Source organism: Stenella coeruleoalba (assembly GCF_951394435.1).
Source record: "Stenella coeruleoalba genome assembly, chromosome: 1".
Classification (NCBI taxonomy): domain Eukaryota; kingdom Metazoa; phylum Chordata; class Mammalia; order Artiodactyla; family Delphinidae; genus Stenella; species Stenella coeruleoalba.
In genome coordinates this window covers 75,133,054-75,160,345 of record NC_137169.1, presented here as the reverse complement: position 1 = coordinate 75,160,345, position 27,292 = coordinate 75,133,054, and the positions used below count along the sequence as shown (strand labels likewise).

The following is a 27,292-nucleotide window of genomic DNA, read 5'->3' as shown; positions in this document are numbered from 1 at the left end:
CCCATTTTCTTAATTGTTTTGGGTTTGTTATTGTAGGTCTTTTCCTTCTCTTGTATTTCCTGCCTAGAGAAGTTCCTTTAGCATTTGTGGTAGAGCTGGTTTGGTGGTGCTGAATTCTGTTAGCTTTTGCTTGTCTGTAAAGGTTTTAATTTCTCCGTTGAATCTGATTGAGATCCTTGCTGAGTAGAGTAGATCTTGGCTGTAGGTTTTTCCCTTTCATCACTTTAAATATGTCCTGCCACTCCCTTCTGTCTTTCAGAGTTTCTGCTGAAAGATCAGCTGTTAACCTAATGAGGATTCCCTTGTATGTTACTTGTTGCTTTTCCCTTGCTGCTTTAATATTTTTTCTTTGTATTTAATTTTTGATAGTTTGGTTAATATGTGTATTCGCATGTTTATCCTAGGATTAGTCCTGTATGGGACACTCTGCACTTCCTGGACTTGATTGACTATTTCCTTTCCCATATTAGGGAATTTTTCAACTATAATCTCTTCAAATATTCTCTCAGTCCCTTTCTTTTTCTCTTCCTCTTACACTCCTATGATTCAAATATTGGTGCATTTAATGTTGTCCCAGAGGTCTCTGAGACTGTCCTCAGTTCTTTTCATTCTTTTTTCTTTATTCTGCTCTGCAGTAGTTATGTCCACTATTTTACCTTCCAAGTCATTTATCCATTCTTCTTCCTGAGTTATTCTGCTATTGATTCCTTCTAGAGAATTTTTAATTTATTTATTTTGTTGATCATCATTGTTTGTTTGCTCTTTAGTTCTTCTAGGTCCTTGTTTAATGTTTCTTGTATTTTCTCCATTCTATTTCCAAGATTTTGGATCATCTTTACTATCATCACCCTGAATTCTTTTTCAGGTAGATTGCCTGTTTCCTCTTCATTTGTTTGGTCTGTGAGATTTTTACTTTTCTCCTTCATCGGCTGTATGTTTCTGTCTTCTCATTTTGCTTAACTCTCTGTGTTTGGGGTCTCCTTTTCACAGGCTGCAGGTTTGTAGTTCCCATTGTTTTTGGTGTCTTTCCCCAGTGGCTAAGGTTGGTTCAGTGGTTTGTGTAGGCTTCCTGGTGGAGGGGACTGGTGCCTGTGTTCTGGTGAATGAGGCTGGATCTTGTCTTTCTGGTGGGCAGGACCATATCCGGTGGTGTGTTTTGGGGTGTCTGTGACCTTATTATGATTTTAAGCAGTCTCTCTGCTAATGGGTGGGGTTATGTTCCTGCCTTGCTAGTTGTTTGGCATAGGGTGTCCAGCACCGTAGCTTGCTGGTCCTTGAGTGAAGCTGGGTCTTAGCGTTGAGATGGAGATCTCTCGGAGAGCTTTTGCCATTCGATATTACATGGAGCCGGGTGGTCTCTGGTCTACCAATGTCCTGAACTCGGCTCTCCCACCTCAGAGGCACAGGCCTGACACCCGGCCAGAGCACGAAGACTCAGTCAGCCACACGGCTGCTGGTCTTCGAGTCCCCTGGAGAGCCCCACATTTCTTAATTATTGAATTCCCTGACATCTGAAAATGATATGGTTTCACAATCTGTATAACATAATATGCATCTATTCATAGCATAACACAACCTGCAGAGATGTGAGATGAATATTCTCTTCTTAGTAGGTTATAATATGTGATTCTGGCTAGCAAATTTCATTTCTAGGCAAAGAGTTTCTAATAAAAGTGTACCCATCTTCTATGTAAACTTTTTTTATTTCTGTTGTCTATCTTTGGAACATTTCCTGTGGCCTCTTACTTCTTGGATAGTAAAGGGAGATCTTATCACATTATCATTTTTAATTGCTATTTATAATTTACTTGTTTGTCTTCAATGAAAATAATTAGATGTGATGGAGAATTTATGTCTTTCATATTTTTGCTTAAATTATAGGGATATCCAGGTCCTCCTGGGGCTCCAGGAGCCATGGGTCCACTGGGATTACCTGTAAGTATAGAAAAGACTTCTCTTCCCAGTCAATGCAAAACACTCTAGAATATATCATGGTATCTTGAACCTCCTCACTTCTACTTGCTCTATTATTTACTGCTCACTTTTCATAGTATAGTTCTGCAACCTAAAATAAAAAATATCTAAACTTTCTTTTGAATAACCACATATAAGGAAACAGAGTCAGTAATCAAGCTTAGACCTATTGGACAAACAAATCACAAGCACAATTTCCAACATGTTGTTCTTAGAAATTTCCACATATTCTCAAACTGATAAAATTCATGGAAAATATACCTTTATTCAAAAACTGAGTTTTGAAAAACTCCATTTGTGGTTACAGAAAGATAATGAAGCCTTGTCTCTACAGAGAAAGTTTGCTTATTAAAATTTGAAAGTTATTGTGAACTTAAATGTAAAGAATATCAGCCTTTGTGATCCCCTAAGCAGAACTATTATCAGAAATGGTTTATGCTGTTTTGTGAAGCTTCTGTTTTGAAGATAAGCCCAATCTTCCAGCATACTGATAGATGTGTCATTGACTTCTAAAATGAGGAAGACTGATCTAGGGAACAGTTGCCAATCTTCTTACTCATGTAAGATAAGAAATAGATTTGAGATTCTGTGAAAGTTCACTGTTTTTATCTACCTGTGTTATATAGATAAATAAATATTGTCTTCTAAACACTGGAGACCATTGGGTATAAAAATAATTCATTGTACTTGACTTAGTAACAAATAACAACTTAATCTTCTTTTAGGGCTATTTTTTTGTGGCATGTAAATTTGGAAAATTTTGTGGCATTTTTCATGGTAACAGAAAAAATTCTATTTTTATGTAATGGGATTATCATAAGTATCTAGAGTAATGAGAAAGAAATCTTGCAAAAGTAGCCATTGCTTCTTTGATGGACCAGGCATATTAGACTGGTCAGACTGGCTAAGTGGGTGTCTCCCTTATGTGTTGTGTCTCCCACCACCATATGTGCTCATCCTAAAAACTATGTGGTCAGTGAATATTAAATACTTCCCATTTTTTTTCAGGGTGTAAACACTTAGAAATTAAATTTCTCCAAATAGTAGAGTATGTCAGAAGCAGAATATTGGGGGAGGGTAGTATGGTATTTGTTTAATAATTAAAGCATATTTTTAAAGGAGACTAATCAATTTTATTTTAAGAATTCCCAAGGAGAATTACATATCATAAGAAAGGTTGTAACTACTGTTCTCGTAACATTCCTGTTAATTGTATAACTGATTTTAAAATTTTCAACATGTAGGGTCCTGTGGGAGCAAGAGGACCACCTGGGAGTCCAGGTCCTAAAGGACGAAGAGTAAGTTATCTAATCAAGGAAGTGCATTAACCTTTTAAAAAATGGTGTCATAAATAGTGATGCGTTCAGCAAAAATAGCTCTGTATCTTCTAGATCATGCTTAGAGGTTGTTGGGTTTTTTCTTGTTTTCATTATATTAGATGACCTGCCTACATTAATTTAAATGTAATTCATAATCATTTGTATTTATAAAACTATACTTTTCCATTTTGTGTTTTAGAAATTTCACTTATTGACAAAGAATTCTTCTTTCTTATTCCCAACTTGCAGTTTCATTCTTTGGGGGAATTGTGAACACAAAGATATTTAAATTATTCTTCTACTCACAAGAGACTTCTATAGCAAGGGATAGTAACAGCATGACAGAATAAGAGTGATAAGAATTAGAATAAGAATACACAGGATGACTAAGAGTTTATTCACTGTAAATAAGAGGTAATATGTCATCATTGTCTAATAATTATGCATAAGAATTAAATTAAAACCTTTTACTCTTTAAGTCTTTTAAACATTAAATCCTTTTTTTTTTCTTTAAAGAAATAAGAACCACCATTTATTGCGTGCCTGTCACGTGCCAGGCACTTTTACATATACCATCTAACCTAATACTCAAAACCACTCTAGGAAGGAGAGGCATTTATCTCAGATATCACAGTTGAGGAAAACGGGGCTCAGAGAGTTTAAGTATATGAACTGTAGACACGCAGGTCTGTGGCACAACCAGGATTCAAACCTTAGTGTGTCTGATTCCAAACCGTATGCTTATTCAATACCCCTATTGAATTTTTGAGTATTTTTCCTTGATTAATTTGAATATGTGGGCTTTAAGAACTCTGTTTTCTCCCTTGGCTTTCCCTTGACTTTTACAGCTAGTGAAGAAAATATTACAAAATTCTAAAAGCATGGCCTCCAAATAACAAAGTTTTTTTTTTTTTTTCTAAACTGCCATTTTCCAGTTGGCAAATGGGAGAAAAAGGCTCAGTTTAAAATAACAACTTTAGGAATTCACTGGCAGTCCAGTGGTTAGGATTTGGTGCTATCAGTGCCGTGGCCCAGGTTCAATCCCTGGTCAGGGAACTAAGATCCTGCAAGCTGTGCAGCATGGCCAAAAGAAAGAAAAGAAAAGAAGAGAAAATAGGCAAAATAAATAAATAACGACTTTAATTTAATGTGCTGTGTTTTAGGTGAAGATTAAAGAAAGAGAGCAAATTTTTCTGTACTGTCACTTCTTTTCTGAAAAACAGTTTTCCTTTCTGGCTTATGGATTTACAGTCTACAAATAATCCTGATGGCCACATCTATTTTAGCCCAAATGAGATTTAAAATAATAAAATAAAAACTCATGGAAGATGATCTCTACTCTGTCATTTTAGTGGTCTGTACCCTGCCAGCATTCAGTACTTGGTTAGGTCAAATGTGTTTATTCAACTTTGTATTACTCATAGTGGGAAAGTTCAACCAGTTTTGTGAAAGATTTAAAAAAACAGAAATACTTACTTTGGTTAGCTAAGTAATTGAGGTCTTATTGATTATCCAGGCATAAGCCATGTACCTAAGCAAGATATGTTTCTGAACCACTTGTACTGTCTGATAAGTCATATGGAAAGTTCATATTCTCTGCAGTTTTCTAACCTCCCTGTGATCCTTGGGCAAATTATTACTCTTTGCTGGTTTGACACTTTGTTTTCAATTCTCACCTCTTCAGGTGTCTATTTTCCTCTCATCCTCCAAATACGTTTTACGGATTTGTTCCCAAATGGCTTCTCATAATTATTTAAAGTTCACCAGTATTTTCTAAACAAGGTTTTTTTGTTTAGAAATAAGGGCTTTGTTTAATGCAAAAGTGCTTCCTTTATAGGAGAATATTTCAAATAATCAGTGAACATTGGGAATATCAAAAAGAACTAAAGACCAGAATATTTGGGAAAGAATATAGTATTATGAAGTTCCATTCTAATTATCACCTAATATCTTCTTCTCCCATCAATCCATTCTCCAATCTATTCTCCACTATAGATGTGATCATAATAAATATCCTTTCAAATATTTTTCACTCACAAAAAATGAGAATATATGTCCAGCCCACAGGGATAAATGAAAAAAGTATCTGGCTGGGAATTCCTGTGCCCCAGCCCTTCCTTGCTACCCCAAAGGCTGAGGGAGTCAGTATTTCCAGCACACCTGTAACACTTTATGACACACAACTGTGTCACAGTACATTGGAGGAGAAGCTAGGCACATTTTCACTAGGAGGCCACACAAAGAACTCTCATTATGAAACTAGTGCTTGTGTGCCCTTGCTGTTCTGCCTGTGGTTTGTACTATTATCATAGGTGAACATGCAAACATCATGAATGGTAGGACCACAACCCAAGGAGTCTGCCTGTCCTTCTGCTTCTCTCCTATCCATCCATCTGCCATTCATCTATCTAACATTTACTGATATAATACCGTCTGTCAAACACTCTCTTACTATCATGGAGGAGTCAAGGTTAACTTTTGCTTAGATCTAAACCACATGGATTTTACGGTTTAATGACTTACAGTCCAGTGGCTTTTAAAGTATCATACAATATTGACAGAGAATAGCAAAAGCTCAGACAAGCAACAATACCTGCCATCTCAGGAAATAACCTAAGCAACTTAGTATTATGAAAATTTTTCTAACTAGTTTTATGAAGGTTGTGTAATCCTGCCCCTTATATAACTGAAAAAAATAACAGGATTGGCTGAAAATATTCATGTAGTTTGAGATTGTTTGATGAGAGAGTTACCTGTAGCCAACTTTAACTTTTCCAAAAGAGGATAAAGAAAAGATTAGATTTTTTTTTAAAACTTAACCAGAATACATTCTTCAAGAGCTTTATAGGTAGAGATTTTAAGGCAGGTATTAGAAAAAATAACTTTATACCCAATTAGGTACCTATTATAATATTGCTTGTATAATTTTCTTATAGCTTGTCCTGAAGCTTGTTATGTCTCAGGAGTCAAAGAATAACTCCAGGGATAACTTCTACAACCAATATCAAAGTGAAACTTGCAGATATTGATAAAGCTAAGCTTTTAGCTAATTAACCAACCCTTAATTGAAGCATAGAGAAAACCAAACTTTCCTAGAGTTCTGCCAGCCTTAACCTCTTTAACTAGCAACCTCAGGCTTTATAGCCTTTAATTAAATATGATTGTTGTACTTAGACATTTTTTTTAACTTAATGTGGTTACCTTAGTCATCACAGTGGGAGCAGAAACTTCTCTTTCGTTTTTCCCTGTCTAGTCCTGGTTTAGTAAATGAAGTAATAAATGTGAAAGTACTTTTAAGTAAAAATATTTTTTAATGGAAAACATTAAAAAATGAGTGATTATCACTAAAGTATTCCTTAATTTTGGAGGGAGTTCCTTTCACCTATAATACCAATCAGCATTTTACTCGTGTTTAATATTCATTTTGTAAACTTCACGTCCTCTATTTCAGCCTGAATTCACTTGATAACAGGATTACATCTATTTATTTTTTAACACTTGAAAAAATATTATAAACTTAATAAAGCATAGTTATTCAAAGTCTTTAGACATTTAGACATTATGTGAATCAGGTGACTCACTTATATTGATATCTGCAGGCTTCAGTTGCTTCATCTTACAAAGCAGGGTTTAGACTAGTTCAGCCTTGACAGTGGGTGATCTATGTGCTGAGGCAGAAACTGGCAGTTAATTATGAGACATTCTTCCTGAGCTCAATGCAGCCTTTTCTGCATATATATCTAGGCAACCACTTAATCTTATTTTTATCTAAGAAATGAGACTTTTTTCAATCATTTTTGGACCAAACAATTTTTAAAAATTCTTTTTAACTTATTACTCTATGTTTGGGGGCCTTTTGAAGCTTTATCCTTATGGCTGCTAACTTTTAAACCTAGACAGAATGACTTCTAACTCTAGCATTAGCCTTGGAGGATTTACCATTGTGGTTGGTTGTCTAGAGTCAAAATTGTTATCTTCTCCCCACTCTCCCCCCTTTCTACCCTAAACAAACTTACACTTCCAATTTGTTTTTATATTAATGCTGTCATAATTCCACTGGTTACTTACTAACAAAATATCCAAGAAAGTCAGAACTTTCATGTTGCAAAGGAGTTAAGTGCCTAGTTACCAGTGGATACATTTCTAGATCTTACTTGTTTTCTGTGGTATTTTAGAATGCTAACCACTGATTCCTTTTCATATTTTCTCAGCCACGTTCTGTTATTACTCCAAAAAAATTTGGAAAGTGTTTTCTTACAGGGCAGAAAAAAGAAAATAAGCATAGAAGGTGCTGGAGAAAGAGAATCAATACAGGTTACTGAAAAGATGAAGGTGATTATTGGAGCAAGGTCCTGAGGGATCTTTGCACTTAAAACTTCAGAGTCATCCTTTAAACATTGTTCTTTTTTTCCATCTTCAGTTACTTAATTGTCAAACATTCCAAGGAAGCCCCCACCTCAGGACCTTTGCAGTTGCTATTTCTCCTGCCAGAATGATCTTCCCCAAGTTATTTGCATAGCCTGCAGTCTCAGCTCCTTCAGATCTACCCACATGTCACTTTAGAGAGCCTTCTCAGACCCTGATCTAAAGTGGGCCCCCCCACCTTGGACTCCTTCTAGTCCCTTAACCTCCTTTATTTTTCTTCATTACACTTGACTACCTATAGTCATTTTATATTTTAATTTTATATATCTATTTGCTTGTTTATAAATTCAGGGATTCGTCTCTTCTCCCTACTGTATCCTCTGGGGCTAAAACAATACCTGGCCTTATAGTTGGCACTCAGTAAATGTTTGTTGAATAAACAACAACACACTTTGAAAGTCACTTATCTATTAAGTCCATACTCCTCAATTTGACATTCAAGGTCCTGTACGTTAATACTTTAACTTAGTTTTGCAGTCTTTTATGGGAAAATAGGATCAAAAAGTAAACTGGGGACAGATCATGGAGTACCTTAAATATAGACAGAAATTGTAAGGCTAGAGCTATGGCTTTAGCTATAGTATGCCCAGTGGAGCTATAGATCCTCATGGAGTGTGACTCTCCAATCCTGTGGATGTGTCCAAGAGGATCAGGGTATGCACTTACCCTAAGGGCACCCAGGAAGAGAGTCCTGTTTACAGTAAGCAGGGTTGTTTTTTTTCTTTTTTTTTGGGGGGGGGGGTGGTCTGGAGATTTTTATTTCAGAAGGTTTTTATTTACAAAATCAATTTCTTTAATACAAAGTTATGCAAAGAATCTCTTTGTCCTTGACCTGTTTTGAGTTCTTGCTTTTGAAGAATGGATCAGTTTACCCCAAAGGTGTAGAATTTATGTGTGAAGAGTTGTTTCTATCAATAGTAGTCCCTTATTTTCCCTTTAATGTCTCAGCGGTCTGTAGTGATACCTTCTCCTTCATTTCTTTTTTTTAAATTTATTTATTCAAATTTATTTATTTTTGGCTTCATTGGGTCTTCACTGCTGCACGTGGGCTTTCTCTAGTTGCACGGAACAGGGGCTACTCTTTGTTGCGGTGCGTGGACTTCTCATTGCGGTGGCTTCTCTTGTTGCGGAGCACGGGCTCTAGGTGCGCAGGCTTTAGTAGTTGTGGTTTGCGGGCTCAGTAGCTGTGGTTTGCGGGCTCTAGAGCATAGGCTGAGTAGTTTTGGTGCACAGGCTTAGTTGCTCCGCGGCATGTGGGATCTTCCCGGAAGTAAGCAGCTTTTTAATAGTATAAAGCTAAACTAAGCTGGCCTCAGATGGGATGCAATAGAAGATATTGAAGCCTACGGGACTTCTTCAAATCAGCATGTTGTATTGGGAGATTTGTATCACTGTTTTGTATAGAAATCTTCAGCACCTCCTCATTGCTTATTGATTCAAATATAAACTCAAGTCCTTCACATTTTAAATCCCAGTCTTTTCACAATTATTTATTTGTATAGAAATACTAAAAAAAATACTCCATGTAATCACCAGCTCAGCTAAACAAACTAGTTTTTTCATTCTTAAGTATCTTTTTTCGTGCTTCCTTACCCTTTTCTCATACTATGCCTCCATCTAGAATTTCTTTTAGAGCATGATTTCTGACTGTCAAAATAACATCTTCATTCCCTTTACAAACGTGTGAAAGCTCTCTCCCTCCTTTGATCCCTTTAGCCCTTAACACACAATATCTCTGCCTATTTTATAGTTATTTATATAATTTACCTTATCTCATAATGTGGATTCCCATAACACTTAATACAGTGCCTTTTTCACAGTATATGTTCAGTTAATTGTTGTAGAATTAAATTAATTCCCTTGCAAAGGACTTTAAGATCTTCCAAGGACAGTTATAATTAGGCAAGGAACATATACTGTCCTCTTTCATTAGAGAATGACTTTTGCAACTAATGCTTCTTCATAACTAATTACTGAATTAATATTGATAGCAACATAGCTGAGAAGTTTTAAATTTACATGAACATTCCCAGCAACATTTTCTATTCCTTTTCTGTGCCCCTTGCCATCTTTCAGCTGTCAAGCAGGTGCATAGCGGGGAACAGTGCAGTCAGCATTCTTTTTCTAATAAAGTGATGAGAAGAGTTCCATTTCAAAAATATAAAACTTAGGAAGACTGTTTGGACAAACAAACCAGCCACTTTAAAGTCAACTTAGAGTTATTTTTAGAATAAATCCTGGATTTCTGCAGAGTAAAGGATAAGATAAACAAAATACTCAAGTAACAAACCTATGCTATAGCTACCTCAACAACTGAATCAGCTGTTTCTGTGGTCATCTGATTTACTATTTGGCATTAAATCTTGAAAACACTGGCCTGATTCTCCCATGCAAATGGGTCCATCCATATACTCAGCTGTAGTCTTTACTGTGTCCATGGCACAGAAACAAGCAAAAGGAGTTTTTCAACTAAAAAAGAGTCCAGTGTCTCCATTTGTAAGGAAGCATAACAGTAAAAAAAGAAACATTTAAAATTAACAACAAGATATTTTTTCCATCTCTAGGGACCAAGAGGACCAGATGGTCTCTTAGGAGAACAAGGTATACAAGGTGCCAAGGTAATCACTTATTTTCTCATTTCATACACAGTGAAATATTTTTGAGCCCATATGTCCTACCTGTCTAAACAATGATGTATTTCCTTATAAAAGTATGGTTCTAATTTTTTTCTTAGTTTAAGTGTGAAACATACATAAAGTTTTTACTACACACACAGAAATGTATTCTTTTTATTATTGAACTATGTATTTGATGTCTTCTTTTTTGGTATGTGAGTGTATGTTAGTATGTATAAGACCATAATTCACATTCTGATTAACTCACCTGGTATTGATTCTTGTTAGGGTGAAAAAGGAGATCAAGGAAAAAGAGGGCCTTATGGTCTTATTGTAAGTAGTAAAATATTTCACATTAAAGATGAACATATAATATCTTCCATTTTTCTTGGTGTGTGATTCATATTTGGGGAGGGGGTTGCTTGACCCAGGCATTTTCTTTCTTATGTAGGGTAAGACTGGAAACCCTGGAGAGAGAGGAGTTCAAGGGAAACAAGTAAGTAATTAAAAATTGCCAAGCTATAAGCAAAGTTTATCCACTTTATTCTCTGATACAACTCTTATTTAGTAATCAGTATTTTAGACTAAGAGAATACAAGTTATTTTCCTCCTTCAGTCCTTGGGTCAGTCTTTATTGAGGCAAATTGCTTACTCAATCTGGGCCTTTTTTGTACCTATCTATAAACAGGTGGTGATAACTGATACTTTTACTTCACCTCTGCTATCATAGTTTTTCTGTAAAATCCATTTCAGGATAAAGTGGTATGATGTCATGTAAATATGACAGAATATTAATAAAGCTAACAAGAAACTTCTTTGAGGCTTCTTGCCTAGTTTCATTTTAACTCACCTTGAGTGTTGTTTGCACCCTTGGAGTGTGGAGCTATGTGTGTCATCATGTTTTCCCATGGCACTGCTCTAAGAGTTTTTAATACTATATAATGCTAAATATTTTCCTACCATCAGAAATCTCAGAATTATATAATTTCTTCTCTGGAACACCAGTTCTGTGGTTATCATCACTAACTGAGGGGGAGTAAAGTGTATTTTTTAAGAAAGAAATATATACACACACACATATATATTACACATATATATATATAATTTTGAGCACATGAGCTTAAATATATGGGTTTTTAATTCCATTTGTAATCATAATTTTTAATGACATTTTGATTTGTCATATATATATGTATAATTTAAAGTTATTAAATTAGATCATAATTTAAATACACTGCAACCGAAGAGTCAGAAAAGGAGAGGACAAAAATGTTTTAGCTGCTGTAGTAATTATCACTAATGTCACTGCATTTACTTGTTCCTCTATGAAATCTGCTGCCCCCTGCCGGTTGTTTCCCATAATAGCATTATATTTACCAACGGTCAAACCTAAAGTAGCAGAGACTTAAAAGAGAAAAATGACTGTATCCAGGGAAAGAACTTGTGTGTGACATTATATTATTAATCGAAGTCATCGCCAAAGAACATTCCTTGAGTATTAATATTCATCATCTAAGTTTCTATTATATCAATGTAAATGGTGTTTCTGGAGATTCTTTCCACTTTGCTACACTGTATACAAAACCAATATGTTATAGTTGAGTGGAGAAATTTGGAATTTATCAGGTCCATTCCTCTTACTTTAGAAAACTGAGGCCAAGAAAAATAAAATTACTTACTCATTTTGTACATTGTTGACACTCCTTAGAGTTTTACCTTCATTTTCAGCCTATCAGATATGCATGGATAAATGTAAAATTTGATATTTGATTTTCTCAATCAAATAAAAGTTACTAGAACCATTTTGTAACGGTAGCTTATGGCAAACAAGTTTCATAGACTACCGGAAGAGTAAAGTTACCTTAGTGAGGGACAGTTGATCATGGGTTAATACTAGTTGTTGAGGTTTACTTAACTTTATATCTACATTATCTCCTCGGTCTTGATCGAACTGAAAGAGAATTTTGAGATCTGAGGGAAGCTTGGATCAATTAATCCAAAAAATCCAGATGCCCCAAAGATTTATTTGATCCTGCACGGTAATCTCAGCATCTCTCATTATTTATGCACTGTCAACAAGCAGGTAGTGCTGTATAATAGAAAGATACACTGGAGATCAGATTGACCTTTGTTCTAGTGCACACTCCTAATAGCTGTATAGTCTTGGTTAGATTGGTTAGCTGTCTGGATCATATTTTCTTCATCTGTAAAATAGAGATACATCTCTAAATTGTCATAATTCTAAAGCTAGGTATTACAAGGAAATTGGTAACACATATAGTACTCTGCTAGTCCAGATAAACAGGAGAAGTATATTTGTCTATGGGCCAACATTGTTTCCTATACTTGCCTTCCATCCACACGTATATCTGACTCAAAGGGCGAATCAAGAAGAAAGGATATGATTCATTGTGTTATTAAGGTGATAAAGCCTGAGTAACTTTTTAGTTTTCTAGATCTTATAAAAACTATAACAGCTCATACATTACTGATTTTTATCTAGGTATTCTTTCAGTTGATGAGTTAAGGGTATTAAATTCTCCGACTATGATTTGGCATTTGTCTGTGCCTCTCTTTAATTCTGTCAGAGTTTGCTTTATGTATTTTGAAACTATTTTTAGAGTATTCACATTATGATTACTATGTCTTCCCAATCAACTGAGCCTTTTATCATTACAAAATGTTCCTCTATATCTCTGGTAATACTTCTTATCCCTGATAATACTGTTTGTTTTGAAATCTACTTTATTTGATATGTAAGTTTCTCTAACTGTTTGCATGGCATATCTTTTTCATTCATTTATTTTCACACCATCTGTGCCTTGATGTTTAAAGTGAATGTCTTAAAGATAGATCTTGCCTTTTTATTCATTCCAAAAACCTCTGCCTTTTAATTAGTGTTTGCTCCATTTCCACTTAATGTAGTTATTGATGTGGTTGGATTTAGGTCTACCATTTTTATGGCTGTTTCTCCTCTGTCGTGGCATCAGTGGTGGTGTGCAGTGCCTTCTTCAGGCACTGAATGATTTTGAGAACTCCACTCTAATTTAACTATTCACTTTTTAGCTCTACTTCTCATTATTACTTTTAAGTGGTTATTCTAGGTCGTGAGTCAGCAAACTTTCTCTGTAGAGTGCCACAAAATATTTCAGGCTTTGTGGGCCGTATGGTCTCTGTCACAACTACTCAGCTCTAGTGTCATCATAGTGTGAAAGTAACCATAGATGGTATATAAAGCAATGAGCATGACTATTCAAAAAAAACTATTTACAAAATCAGGTGATGGTCCAAATTTGGCCCTCAGACTGTAGTTTGCCAACCCGTGGTTTAGGGATCACATTGTAACTTTCCTCTGTCTACTTAGAGTTAATACAGTAATACTTAACATAATTGTAAGAAACTTGCAGCCATAGAGGGCTGTTTACCAGCATCCTGTCTTATATGCTCTATTTGTTTTATATCTATATAAGTTATAAACCCCATATTGCAAAGTTAAAATTCTACTTTAATATAAATGAAACATAAATTAGAGATATTTAGGAGGAAAGTAGTGGTTTTTAAAATTATCCATGCACTTACTATTTCTGGTGCTCTTCATTCCTTTCTACAGATGCACATTTCTAAGTGGTATACTTCCCTGCAGCCTACAGAACTTCCTTTAGATTTCTTATAGTCAGGTTCTTCTAGTGATGAATTCTCTTCATTTTTCTTTATTTCACCTTTATTCTTGAAGGATATTTTCACTGGTTATAGAATTCTGGGTCAACAGGGTTTTTTGTTTGTTTCCATTCAGCATTGTAAAGATGACATGCCATTTATTTTGGGCCTGCATTATTTCTGATGAGAAGTTCACACTTATCTTTATCATTATTCCCCTGCATATAATATATCATTTTTCTCTGGCTGCTTTCAAGATTCTCTCTTTATCTTTGTCTTTCAGTAGTTTGACTGTGATGTGTCTAGATGGATTTTCTTCACATTTATCCAGCTTAATGTTTGCTGAGTTTCTTGCATGTGTAAATTTGCCTTCACTAAATTTGGAAATTTTTCAACTTTTTTTTTAGGATATTTTTTTCTACACCATTTTCTCTCTCCTTTCCTTCTTGTATTCTAATTAAATATATGTTAGTCATTTTGATTACCTTAGATCCCTGGGGCCCTGTTCATTCCTATTTCAATCTTTCTTTTTCCTGTTTGTTTGTTTTTTTTTCCAATTGGGAAACCGGAATCTATCTTCTCTAACTTGTTAAGCCTTTCAATAAAATTTTATTTATCATATTGTATTTTTAAGTTTTATTTGGATATTTAATTTTCGGCTCTATAATTGTCATTGTTTCTTTTTACAAATGCTCTTTCTCTTCTGGGATTTCCTATTTGTTTATTCATCATGAGTATATTTTTATTTACATTATTGAGCATATTTATACTTACTACTTTAAAATCATGTGATACATAATAACATCTTTGTAATCTTGAGTTTGGTCTCCATTAATTTCCTTTTCTTATAAATATGGGAAATTTTCCCTGTCTAATAATTTTGAATTGTATCTTGAACATTTTGACTGATTCATTTTAGTGACTCTAAAGTCTGTTATATTTCTTTGAAGAGTACTGTTTTGTTTTTAACTTGGCAGGCAGTTAACTTGACTGGTAAAACTCCAAGTTTTCTCTCCTCTGTGGTAGGTGGCTGCTGAAATCTCTATTAAGTTCTTTTAGCCTTGTCTGAGCTACTTGGAGTCTACCATACCAATACAAACCTTAAGTGTCAGCAAGAGCTATAAGCAGAGTTTATATTTGCAATCTGAGGCTCCTCTTTGGCTCTTTCTTTCACCACTTTTCACCATCTATGGTCACTTCAAATTCTGCCCTAGGGTCCTACATGCCAATAAGACTGAAGGTTTCTATCCTACCTTATCTTAATCATCTTGTATGGCTTCTCATCTGGCTAAAAGCCATATAAAAAAACCAGAAACTCAACTAGTGTCATTCCTTCTTTCAAGTGTAGACCCTACTACTCTAGTTCCTGCCTATTTTTGGTCTTTCTTCAGTGCTTTCATATCTTTCCTTTTTAATATTTTATCTTGGGTTTATAGTTATCTCTATATAGATTGGTTTGATAGGAGCAACTTGGCCAATATTGGAAGTGGAAACAATTAGCATTTCTTCTTTAAATATAGTTTTTTCTGTAGTAACTCAGAATACTTGAGAAGCATTTATTTCATAATCTTTACAATACAAAAAGTATACAGTATTAACTCTATTCTTTCCCGTTCTTCAGACAATGAAGCAGAATGCACACATTTTCATGATCCTACAGTGAAAGTGTGGCAATAGAAATAACATTTATATACTCCCTTGCTTATTCTCATAAAATGTCTTGATGATGCTCGAAACATGTTTATTTAAAATGGAAAGACATTGAATGCTTGATTTCTCATGGAATTCAGTAAAAAACAGTTTAGTGTAGTGGAACAGCATGGCATTGGAGTCAGACACATTCGAGGTCAGATTCTGTTTCTGTCACTTATAGCTGTTTTGGCTTTGTACAAATTATTTAACCTCTCTGAGCCTCAGTTTCCCTATCATTAAAATGAGATACCTTTTATACTTATAACAAATGATGCTCATTATGTGCTCAGCACGGGCTCTCAATAAATAGCAACCACGATAGTCGTTATCCTCCTCTTCATCATTGCCATAATTGCTGAGATGCATCATAGAGCAAGGAGTTGTACTACAAATAATGTACTTCAGTAACATCTGAAAAGCCTTAAAGGGAATTTTTATTTTGTGCCAGCTTTTGCTTTTCTTCTTCATCTCCAATAAAAATAATTAGAATCCATTTAGGTCATTTCATAGCTTTGCCTAACAGCATTTATGCACCATTAACAGTATTACAAGTACATATTAAGCTTAATATTGTGTGCAAACACACTTTACAAAGCAAACTGGGCAGACATTATTTAAGGTTCTGAACTCTTGCTGTATGTTCAATTGGTATACCAGGCACAGAGGGATCCCTTATATTGATCCCTTAATTTAGGAGTCCGGAGTACATGAGTAGCAGATGATTTTCATGATTTAAACATGGTCTTACTCCAATAGGAGTCCATGAGATTTTGCATATCTCCCTTTCTCTAACCAGACAATCATATGTAACTAAACATAGCATTGATAATCATAACTTAGAAGATTCTTTGTTGCTAGAAATCTGAACGTCTTTACTTCTAATTTAATATCATATTTTTTATATTTCAATTTTAAGATAAAATGGTAATTGTGATCTGCTGTATAATTGCCAAACTTTCCAAGGTCAGTAATGTAGAATAAACAAGGGCAGTATTTTATACATCATTAGTAGTCATCAGTGTCTGGCACATAGTACATGCTCAGTTAATCTTTAAATGGAAGGATCAAAGAGGACCTGGAATTTAATTTAGAGTTTTACATACAATTTTAGAATATACCCCCATATCTAAGACTAAATTTTATGGTACCATAGGTGACATGATGTAAAAATGGAGGAAAATAAAGAACATTGGAGAGGTCCAATTTGATCATTTCTGGTCATCTAGGTTCTGAGAGCTTTGTGCCTTCCCAGGTTATAAGGGCATAAGTCATACTTATTAATACATCACAAGTATATTATTTTTGAAAAAAACTTTTTATATTGATATTAAAAGTATAAAGAATCCGAATCTAAAATAATTCTGGATGACAAATATTTGTCACTGTATAGGAGTGGAGATTAAATATAAAGAATACATGTAGATATAAAGAACCCTTACAACTCAACAGTAAAATAATAAACAACACAATGAAAAAATGAGCAAAAGGACTTGAGTAAGCATTCCTCTAAAGAAGATATACAAGCAGCCAATAAATATATGAATATATGCTCAGTATCACTAGTCATTAGGGAAATACAAATTGAAACTATATTGAGATACCACTTCCCATCCAGAATGACTATTATTAAACACACACACACACCTATATATACAGAAAAAATAACCAGTGTTGGCAAGGATGTGGAGAAATGGGAATACTTGTGCTATGCTGGTGGGAATGTAAAATGGTGGAGCTGCTATAGAAAACAGTATGCCTAGCTCCTCAAACAGTTAAACATAGAATTACATATAATCCATCAACTCCACTTCTTCATATATACCCCAAAGAATGGAAAGCAGGGATACAAACAGATACTTGCACACCAATGTTTATAGGAGCATTAGTCGCAATATCCAAAGGGTAGAAAACCCCAAGTGTTCATTGATGATGAATGGGTAAACAAAATGTGGTATATGCATACAAGGGAATATTATTCAACCTTGAAAAGGAAGGAAGTCTTGACACATGTTACAAATGGATGAATCTTGAAGACATCATGAAATAAGCCAGACACAGAAGAACAAATATTGTATGATTCCACTTATATAAGGTACTTAAAGTAGTCAAATTCATAGAGACAGAAAGTAGAGTCATGTGTTGCCAGGGAAAGAGGGTAGGGGATAGGGGGTTATTTAATGGGTACAGAGTTTCAATTTGGGAAGATAAAAAGTTCTGAAAATAGGTGGTGGTGATGCTAGCACAACAATGTGAATATACTTAATGCCACAGTACTGTAAATTTACACATACTATACATTTAAAAATTGCTAAAGTGGTGAATTTTATGTTAGGCATATTTTTCCACAAAAGAAAAAACAAATAGAGGTAGACAGAAAAATTAGATGGGAGGATCTTGAGGGAAAGCTGAGGTAGGGAAACTGACTAAAACATTTTCAAGCATCACTTTTTCTTCAAGTTTTGCCTTTGTTTATTCAGGGTTTACAAGGACCCCCTGGGAGTACAGGAGACGGGGGATTTGCAGGAGAACCAGTAAGTTTATCTTCATGTGTTTTTAATTGTGTTTATTTTTTTGTATAATATATTTTACCTATCTGTTATTATTGCCTGTTGTGCTGTGGCTGGTATGTTTTGGAAATCGTCATGGGCACCTAATTATAAGAATGAATATTTTGCTGTGAATATAATTTTTAGTGCCTTCCTGGTTTCATAAAGTCAAATTTGGTCCTGTTTGCCTGGAAGTGTTAAAACTTCACATATTTCTATTTTCAGCAAAGATAATTATTAAATCTCAGAATTTTTTTCTGAACGGCTTCCTGTTTGTATAATAATTATTACACTGCCCACCCACACACAAAATCACATTTATGAGGGCAACTCTATAACAAAAGACCATATAGAGAAGCCAGACTCTACATGTAATGGGCCAAAATGTGGAAACTTGACAGAAATGCTGTTAGACCAATAATTCAAAAAGAGTCGCATCTTTCTCCCTCACTGGGGAAACTGGCAGTGGCAGCACCTTTGGAGGCTGACCAGCTGAGCTGCGAGCCTGCCAGTGGGAGGTCGGACAGACTGACTGCAGAGGCGACAGATGGACAGACAGCGGGGCAGCCAGACGGCTCGAGTCACCTCAAGTTCGCTATGAGCTGGGGCACAGATCTTTGGCCGTGTGGATGAAAGGCTCTTGGTGCTGCAGCCAGGAGTCAGTGCTGCGCCTCTGAGGTGGGAGAACCAACTTCAGGACACTGGACCACAAGAGACCTCCCAGCTCCACATAATATCAAATGGCGAGAATCTCCCAGAGATCTCCATCTCAACAGCAGCACCGAGCTTCACTCAACGTCCAGCAAGCTACAGTGCTGGATACCATATGGCAAACAACTAGCAAGACAGGAACACAACCACACCCATTAGCAGAGAGGCTGCCTCAAGTCATAATAAGTCCACAGACACCCCCAAACACACCACCAGATGTGGACCTGCCCACCAGAAAGACAAGATCCAGCCTCATCCACCAGAACACAGGCACTAGTCCTCTCCATCAGGAAGCCTACACAACCCACTGAACCAACTTTGGCCACTGGGGACAGAAACCAAAAACAACCGGAACTATGAACCTGCAGCCTGCAAAAAGGAGACCCCAAACACAGTAAGATAAGCAAAAGGAGAAGACAGAAAAACACACAGCAGATGAAGGAGCAAGATAAACACCCACCAGACCTAACAAATGAAGAGGAAATAGGCAGTCTACCTGAAAAGGAATTCAGAATAATGATAGTAAAGATGATCCAAAATCTTGGAAACAGAATAGACAAAATGCAAGAAACATTTAACAAGGACCTAGAAGAACTAAAGATAAGACAAGCAACAAAGAACAACACAATAAATGAAATTAAAAATGCTCTAGATGGATCAATAGCAGAATAACTGAGGGAGAAGAACGGATAAGTGACCTGGAAGATAAAATAGTGGAAATAACTACTGCAGAGCAGAATAAAGAAAAAAGAAGGAAAGGAACTGAAGACAGTCTCAGAGACCTCTGGGACAACATTAAATCCACCAACATTTGAATTATAGGGGTTCCAGAAGAACAAGAGAAAAAGAAAGGGACTGAGAAAATATTTGAAGAGATTATAGTTGAAAACTTCCCTAATATGGGAAAGGAAATAGTTAATCAAGTCCAGGAATCACAGAGAGTCCCATAGAGGATAAATCCAAGGAGAAACACGCCAAGACACATATTAATCAAACTGTCAAACATTAAATACAAAGAAAACATATTAAAAGCAGCAATGGAAAAACAACAAATAACACACAAGGGAATCCCCATAAGGTTAACAGCTGATCTTTCAGCAGAAATTCTGCAAGCCAGAAGGGACTGGCAGGACATATTTAAAGTGATGAAGGAGAGAAGCCTACAACCAAGATCACTCTACCCAGCAAGGATCTCATTCAGATTTGATGGAGAAATTAAAACCTTTACAGACAAGCAAAAGCTGAGAGAGTTCAGCACCACCAAACCAGCTTTACAACAAATGTTAAAGGAACTTCTCTAGGCAGGAAACACAAGAGAAGTAAAAGACCTACAATAACAAACCCAAAACAATTAAGAAAATGGTAATAGGAATATACATATTGATAATTACCTTAAATGTAAATGGATTAAATGCTCCCACCAAAAGACACAGACTGCTTGAATGGATACAAAAACAAGACCCATATATATGCTGTCTGCACGAGACCCATTTCAAACCTACAGACACATACAGACTGAAAGTGAGGGGATGGAAAAAGATATTCCATGCAAATGGAAACCAAAAGAAAGCTGCAGTAGCAATTCTCATATCAGACAAAATAGACTTTAAAATAAAGACTATTACAAGAGACAAAGAAGGCCACTACATAATGATCAAGGGATTGATCCAAGAAGAAGATATAACAATTGTAAATATTTATGCGCCCAACATAGGAACATCTCAATACATAAGGCAAATACTAACAGCCATAAAAGGGGAAATTGACAGTAACACTTTCATAGTAGGGGACTTTAACACCCCACTTTCACCAATGGACAGATCATCCAAAATGAAAATAAATAAGGAAACACAAGCTCTAAATTATACATTAAACGAGATGCACGTAATTGATATTTATAGGACATTCCATCCCAAAACAACAGAATACACATTTTTCTCAAGTGCTCATGGAACATTCTCCAGGATAGATCATATCTTGGGTCACAAATCAAGCCTTGGTAAATTTAAGAAAATTGAAATTGTATCAAGTATCTTTTCCGACCACAATGCCATGAGACTAGATATCAATTACAGGAGAAGATCTGTAAAAAATACAAACACATGGAGGCTAAACAATACACTACTTAATAACGAAGTGATCACTGAAGAAATCAAAGAGGAAATAAAAAAAACACCTAGAAACAAATGACAATGGAGACACGACGACCCAAAACCTACTGGAAGCAGCAAAAGCAGTTCTAAGAGGGAAGTTTATAGCAATACAATCCTACCTTAAGAAACAGGAAACAACTCGAATAAACAATCTAACCTTGAACCTAAAGCAATTAGAGAAAGAAGAAAAAAAAAACCCAAAGTTAGCAAAAGGAAAGAAATCATAAAGATCAAATCAGAAATAAATGAAAAAGAAATGAAGGAAACAATAGCAAAGATCAATAAAACTAAAAGCTGGTTCTTTGAGAAGATAAACAAAATTGATAAACCATTAGCCAGACTCATCAAGAAGAAAAGGGAGAAGATTCAAATCAACAGAATTAGAACTGAAAAAGGAGAAGTAACAACTGACACTGCAGAAATACAAAAGATCATGAGAGATTACTACAAGCAACTCTATACCAATAAAATGGACAACCTGGAAGAAATGGACAAATTCTTAGAAATGCATGACCTGCCAAGACTGAATCACAAAGAAATAGAAAATATGAACAGACCAATCGCAAGCACTGAAATTGAAACTATAATTAAAAATCTTCCAAAAAACAAAAGCCCAGGACCATATGGCTTCACAGGCGAATTCTATCAAACATTTAGAGAAGAGCTAACACCTATCCTTCTCAAACTCTTCCAAAATATAGCAGAGGAAGGAACACTCCCAAACTCATTCTACGAGACCACCATCACCCTGATACCAAAACCAGACAAGGATGTCACAAAGAAAGAAAACTACAGGCCAATATCACTGCTGAACATAGATGCAAAAATCCTCAACAAAATACTAGCAAACAGAATCCAACAGCACATTAAAAGGATCATACACCATGATCAAGTGGGGTTTATTCCAGGAATGCAAGGATTCTTCAATATACGCAAATCAATCAACGTGATACACCATATTAACAAATTGAAGGAGAAAAACCATATGATCATTTCAATAGATGCAGAGAAAGCTTTTGACAAAATTCAACACCCACTTATGATAAAAACCCTGCAGAAAGTAGGCATAGAGGGAACTTTCCTCAACATAATAAAGGCCATATATGACAAACCCACAGCCAACATTGTCCTCAATGGTGAATAACTGAAAGCATTTCCACTAAGATCAGGAACAAGACAAAGTTGCCCACTCTCACCACTCTTATTCAACATAGTTCTGGAAGTTTTAGCCACAGCAATCAGAGAAGAAAAGGAAATAAAAGGAATCCAAATTGGAAAAGAAGAAGTAAAACTGTCACTGTTTGCAAATGACATGATACTCTACATAGAGAATCCTAAAGATGCAACCAGAAAACTACTAGAGCTAATCAGTGAATTTGGTAAAGTTGCAGGATATAAAATTAATGCACAGAAATCTCTGGCATTCCTATACTGTAATGATGAAAAATCTGAAAGTGAAATCAAGAAAGCACTCACATTTACCACTGCAACAAAAAGAATAAAATATCTAGGAATAAACCTACCTAAGGGGACAAAAGACCTGTATGCAGAAAATTATAAGACAGTGATGAAAGAAATTAAAGATGATTCAAATAGATGGATAGATATACCATGTTCTTGGATTGGAAGAATCAACATTGTGAAAATGGCTCTACTACCCAAAGCAATCTACAGATTCAATGCAATCCCTGTCAAACTACCACTGGCATTTTTCACAGCACTAGAACAAAAAATTCACAATTTGTATGGAAACACAAAAGACCCTGAATAGCCAAAGCAATCTTGAGAATGAAAAACGGAGCTGGAGGAATCAGGCTCCCTGACTTCAGACTATACTACAAAGCTACAGTAATTAAGGCAGTATGGTACTGGCACAAAAACAGAAAGATCAAATGAACAGGATAGAAAGCCCAGAGATAAACCCATGCACATATGGTCAACTTATCTTTGATAAAGGAGGCAGGAATGTACAGTGGAGAAAGGACAGCCTCTTCAATAAGTGGTGCTGGAAAAACTGGACAGGTACATGTAGAAGTATGAGATTAGATCACTCCCTAACACCATACACAAAGATAAGCTCAAAATGGATTAAAGACCTAAATGTAAGGCCAGAAACTATCAAACTCTTAGATGAAAATATAGGCAGAACACTCTATGACATAAATCACAGCAAGACCCTTTTTGACCCACCTCCTAGAGAAATGGAAATAAAAACAAAAGTAAATAAATGGGACCTAATGAAACTTAAAATCTTTTGCAAAGCAAAGGAAACCATAAACTAGACCAAAAGACAACCCTCAGAATGGGAGAAAATATTTGCAAATTAAGCAACTGACAAAGGACTAATCACCGCAATTTATAAGCAGGTCATGCAGCTCAATAACAAAAAAACAAACAACCCAATCCAAAAATGGGCAGAAGACATAAGTAGACATTTCTCCAAAGAAGATATACAGACTGCTGACAAACACATGAAAGAATGCTCAACATCATTAATCATTAGAGAAATGCAAATCAAAACTACAATGAGGTATCATCTCACACCAGTCAGAATGGGCATCATCAAAAAATCTGGAAACAATAAATGCTGGAGAGGGTGTGGAGAAAAGGGAACACTCTTGCACTGCTGGTTGGAATGTGAATTGGTACAGCCACTATGGAGAGCAGTATGGAGGTTCCTTAAAAAACTAAAAATAGAACTACGATATGACCCAGCAATCCCACTACTGGGCATATACCCTGAGAAAACCATAATTCAAAAAGAGTCATGTAGGGGCTTCCCTGGTGGCGCAGTGGTTGAGAGTCCACCTGCCGATGCAGGGGACACAGGTTTGTGCCCCAGTCCGGGAAGATCCCACATGCCGCAGAGCGGCTGGGCCCGTGAGCCATGGCCGCTGAGCCTGAGCATCTGGAGCCTGTGCTCCGCAACGGGAGAGGCCACAACAGTGAGAGGCCCGCATACCGCAAAAAAAGTCATGTAGCAAAATGTTCATTGCAGCTCTATTTACAATAGCCAAGATATTGAAACAACTTAAGTGTTCATCATCGGATGAATGGATAAAGAAGATGTGGCACATATATACATAGCCATAAAAATAAACGAAATTGAGTTGTTTGTAGTGAGGTGGATGGACCTATAGTCTGTCATACAGAGTGAAGTAAGTCAGAAAGAGAAAGACAAATACCATATGCTAACACATATATATGGAATTTAAGAAAAAAAATGTCATGAAGAACCTAGGGGTAAGATGGGAATAAAGACACAGACCTACTAGGGAATGGACTTGAGGGTATGGGGAGGGGGAAGGGTAAGCTGTGACAAAGTGAGAGAGTGGCATGGACATATATACACTACCAAACGTAAAATAGATAGTTAGTGGGAAGCAGCCACATAGCACAGGGAGATCAGCTCCGTGCTTTGTGACCGCCTGGATGGGTGGGATACGGAGGGTGGGAAGGAGGGAGACGCAAGAGGGAGGAGATATGGGAACATATGTATATGTATAACTGATTCATTTTGATATAAAGCAGAAACTAACACACCATTGTAAAGCAATTATTCTCCAATAAAGATGTTAAAAAAAAGTTATTATATAATTTAGACAGTAAAAACATAAATTAAAAAAAAGAATTCAAAAAGTCACATCACCATTTCGTAAATCTGACTCAGTTATAGAGTTTCCATAGAAAATGAATTGTGAAAATGAAATACCTTGCCATGCCTTATCTCTCACAATATATTCTTTTTGCCTAAGAAGCCATTCTTCTGGCTAATAGTGTCAGATGTAATGTGCAGTAACGTGCTTCTAAGATTGACACTACAAATAGTCTTTCAAACTACTGGGTTGTTCTTATCCATCAGTTGACACAAAAGTTTACAGGTGGCTTCTGCATAATTCATTTAGCTAGTCGGAAGTATAAAATTCTAACAAAGAACTCTTCTTACCAAACTGTGTTCATTTCCTCCTTTACATATTTAACCTATGGTATAAGCTCTCCAAACAATAGTAAACACTTGCCTATGGGTGTAATTTTTCCAAATATAGTATCTTAAATGTGGTATTGATTTTATCAAACTAAGTTCTTCTCAGTTTTCTCTGCTTTGTATCTCTTAAACTGCCATCCTAATTCTAATATTCATTTGATCATATATCATGCAAATCTCTAAATACCTCTTTCTTCTAAAGAGTCTGTAGCTCCTTGAAGTCAGAGACCATTTTTTGCACCTTTACAGTCCTCTTTTCTGGTATAATGTCTGGCATGTTATATCTACCCTGATGCATATTTGTTAAACAGCATTAACCAAAGGTCATTTAGCCAAAGGTGTAATCATTCAGCCAGTAATATTAGATGAAGTGAAATGGAATTAAAGCTAATCTTAAGAGAGAACACATTTAAGTCAAGATAAGTGTATCAACAGGGCTATGGCAACAGCACAGACAATACCTTAGGCTTTATACAAGCAAAGATTTATTGTTGTAGTAATAAACGACTGAAATGGCTTAATAGCAACTAAAAATTGACATTCAGGACACAGGGTCAGTGGGTCTGTTAAATAAAATAGAAATCAATTCGTAATGGATATAATGGGCTTTGTTTCACATATTTGAGCTACTTAGTTAGATCTGAGATAATATATAACAAAGAAACTGTCCTAATCTGGGGTTAGGGAAACTTCCAGAGGAGGAGCATCTGAGTTGTGATCTGAAGGATGAACGGTAGTTACTTAAGCAAATATGGAGAAAAGTCATTCCAGAGAGAAGTCATGAACTGGGAGACGACCCTACTTATTTATTTAAAGATCTAAAAGAAGGCCAGCATGTTGTGGCACAGAGAGCCAGGTGGGAAGTGAGTGCAAGATGAGGATGGAAAGGGAGGGAAGGGACAAAACGCATGCAGCTCAGTAAGCCCTACTCCCAAATATTTGTATTTTTATCCTAAGAACAAAGGGGTGTCACTGAAGGGATAAGGCTAGGTTTATGATCATATTACTGTTCTGTAAAGATCGCTCAAACCAAATTGGAAGAGACTAAGAATGGACAAGAAGAGCTTTGTGCAGCACCAGTCCGGATAAGAGATAGTAGAACTGTTTATGATTAGCAGAAAGAAAGAGTAGATAGATGTAAAATATTCAGAAGGAGATAAAATCAACAGGAAATAGATATGCTATATGTGAAGTATGATTCCTAAGGTTGTGGCTTGAAGAATTAATGAGATAATGATATAACTCACTGAAACTGAGAATACCAGCAGAAATTTATGTTTGAGAATGGAAGATTATAAGTCAGTTTAGCTATGTTGAATTTGAGGTGCCTTTGAGAACTGTGAAGATGGAAGTTGGATGTGGAGCTCAAAGCAAAATAATATCCTGAAATTTAAAATATTGGAGTCATTGGTCTAGGGAAAAAGTATAGGAAAGAGAAAAGAACAGGATCTAAGGTTGAATTTTGAAGAAATGCTACATATGATAAATGTTGGTAGAAGAGGATGAAACTGCAGAGATGACTGAAAGAGGTAAGAGGAAAATCAGGTATATAAGTTTGAAGTTCAGCCCCAACCATAACATACCTTAAAATCTTCATGACAATCTTAAATTCCTTTAGGACTATGCAAGCAAAAATATATATCTAGATCAAACCAGAAGTATAATTGACATGCTAAAATAAGAGAGAAAATGGAATCAATTAAAAGTCTTAATTTTCAAAAGAGTGGAATAAAAAGAATGGAAGACAAAAAAGAAAGAACAAAAGTAGCAATAGAAAACAGTAATAAATATAGTAGGTGTGAACCCAGGGGTATCAGTAATCACTTACATGTCAATGTTCTAAATGCACCCATTGAGAAACAGAGACACAGAGTAGAAAGAAAAAGAAGACCTAACTGTATGTTGTCTTCAAGGAACCCACTTTAAATATAAAGGCACAGATATATTAAAAGTAAAGAGATAGATAAAATGGGCAAGGATATACCAATACTAACCAAAGGAAAGCTGGAGTAGTTATATTAATTTCCAGCAAAATAGACCAGATCAAGAACAATTATCAGGGATAAAGAGGGACATTACATAGTGATAAGTGTATCAATTCTCCGAAGACATAATAATGCTTAAAGTGTATGCATCTAACAACAGAGCATCACATTATATGAGGCAAAAACTGATAGAACTCCAAGGATAAATAGACAAATTTACTATTTCATTT

The 27,292-nt window shown here is 35.7% G+C and overlaps 1 protein-coding gene across 1 annotated transcript in view; it reads left to right on the top strand.

Annotated features, from left to right (window-relative positions):
* COL24A1 (collagen type XXIV alpha 1 chain) overlaps positions 1–27,292 on the top strand; it is a 542,658-nt gene that overhangs the window by 386,472 nt on the left and 128,894 nt on the right. Inside the window, exons 29-34 of the mRNA XM_079924384.1 lie at positions 1,882–1,935; positions 3,219–3,272; positions 10,283–10,336; positions 10,622–10,666; positions 10,785–10,829; positions 18,160–18,213. Coding sequence (XP_079780510.1) covers positions 1,882–1,935; positions 3,219–3,272; positions 10,283–10,336; positions 10,622–10,666; positions 10,785–10,829; positions 18,160–18,213 — 306 coding nt within the window. The remainder of the gene's footprint in view (positions 1–1,881; positions 1,936–3,218; positions 3,273–10,282; positions 10,337–10,621; positions 10,667–10,784; positions 10,830–18,159; positions 18,214–27,292) is intronic.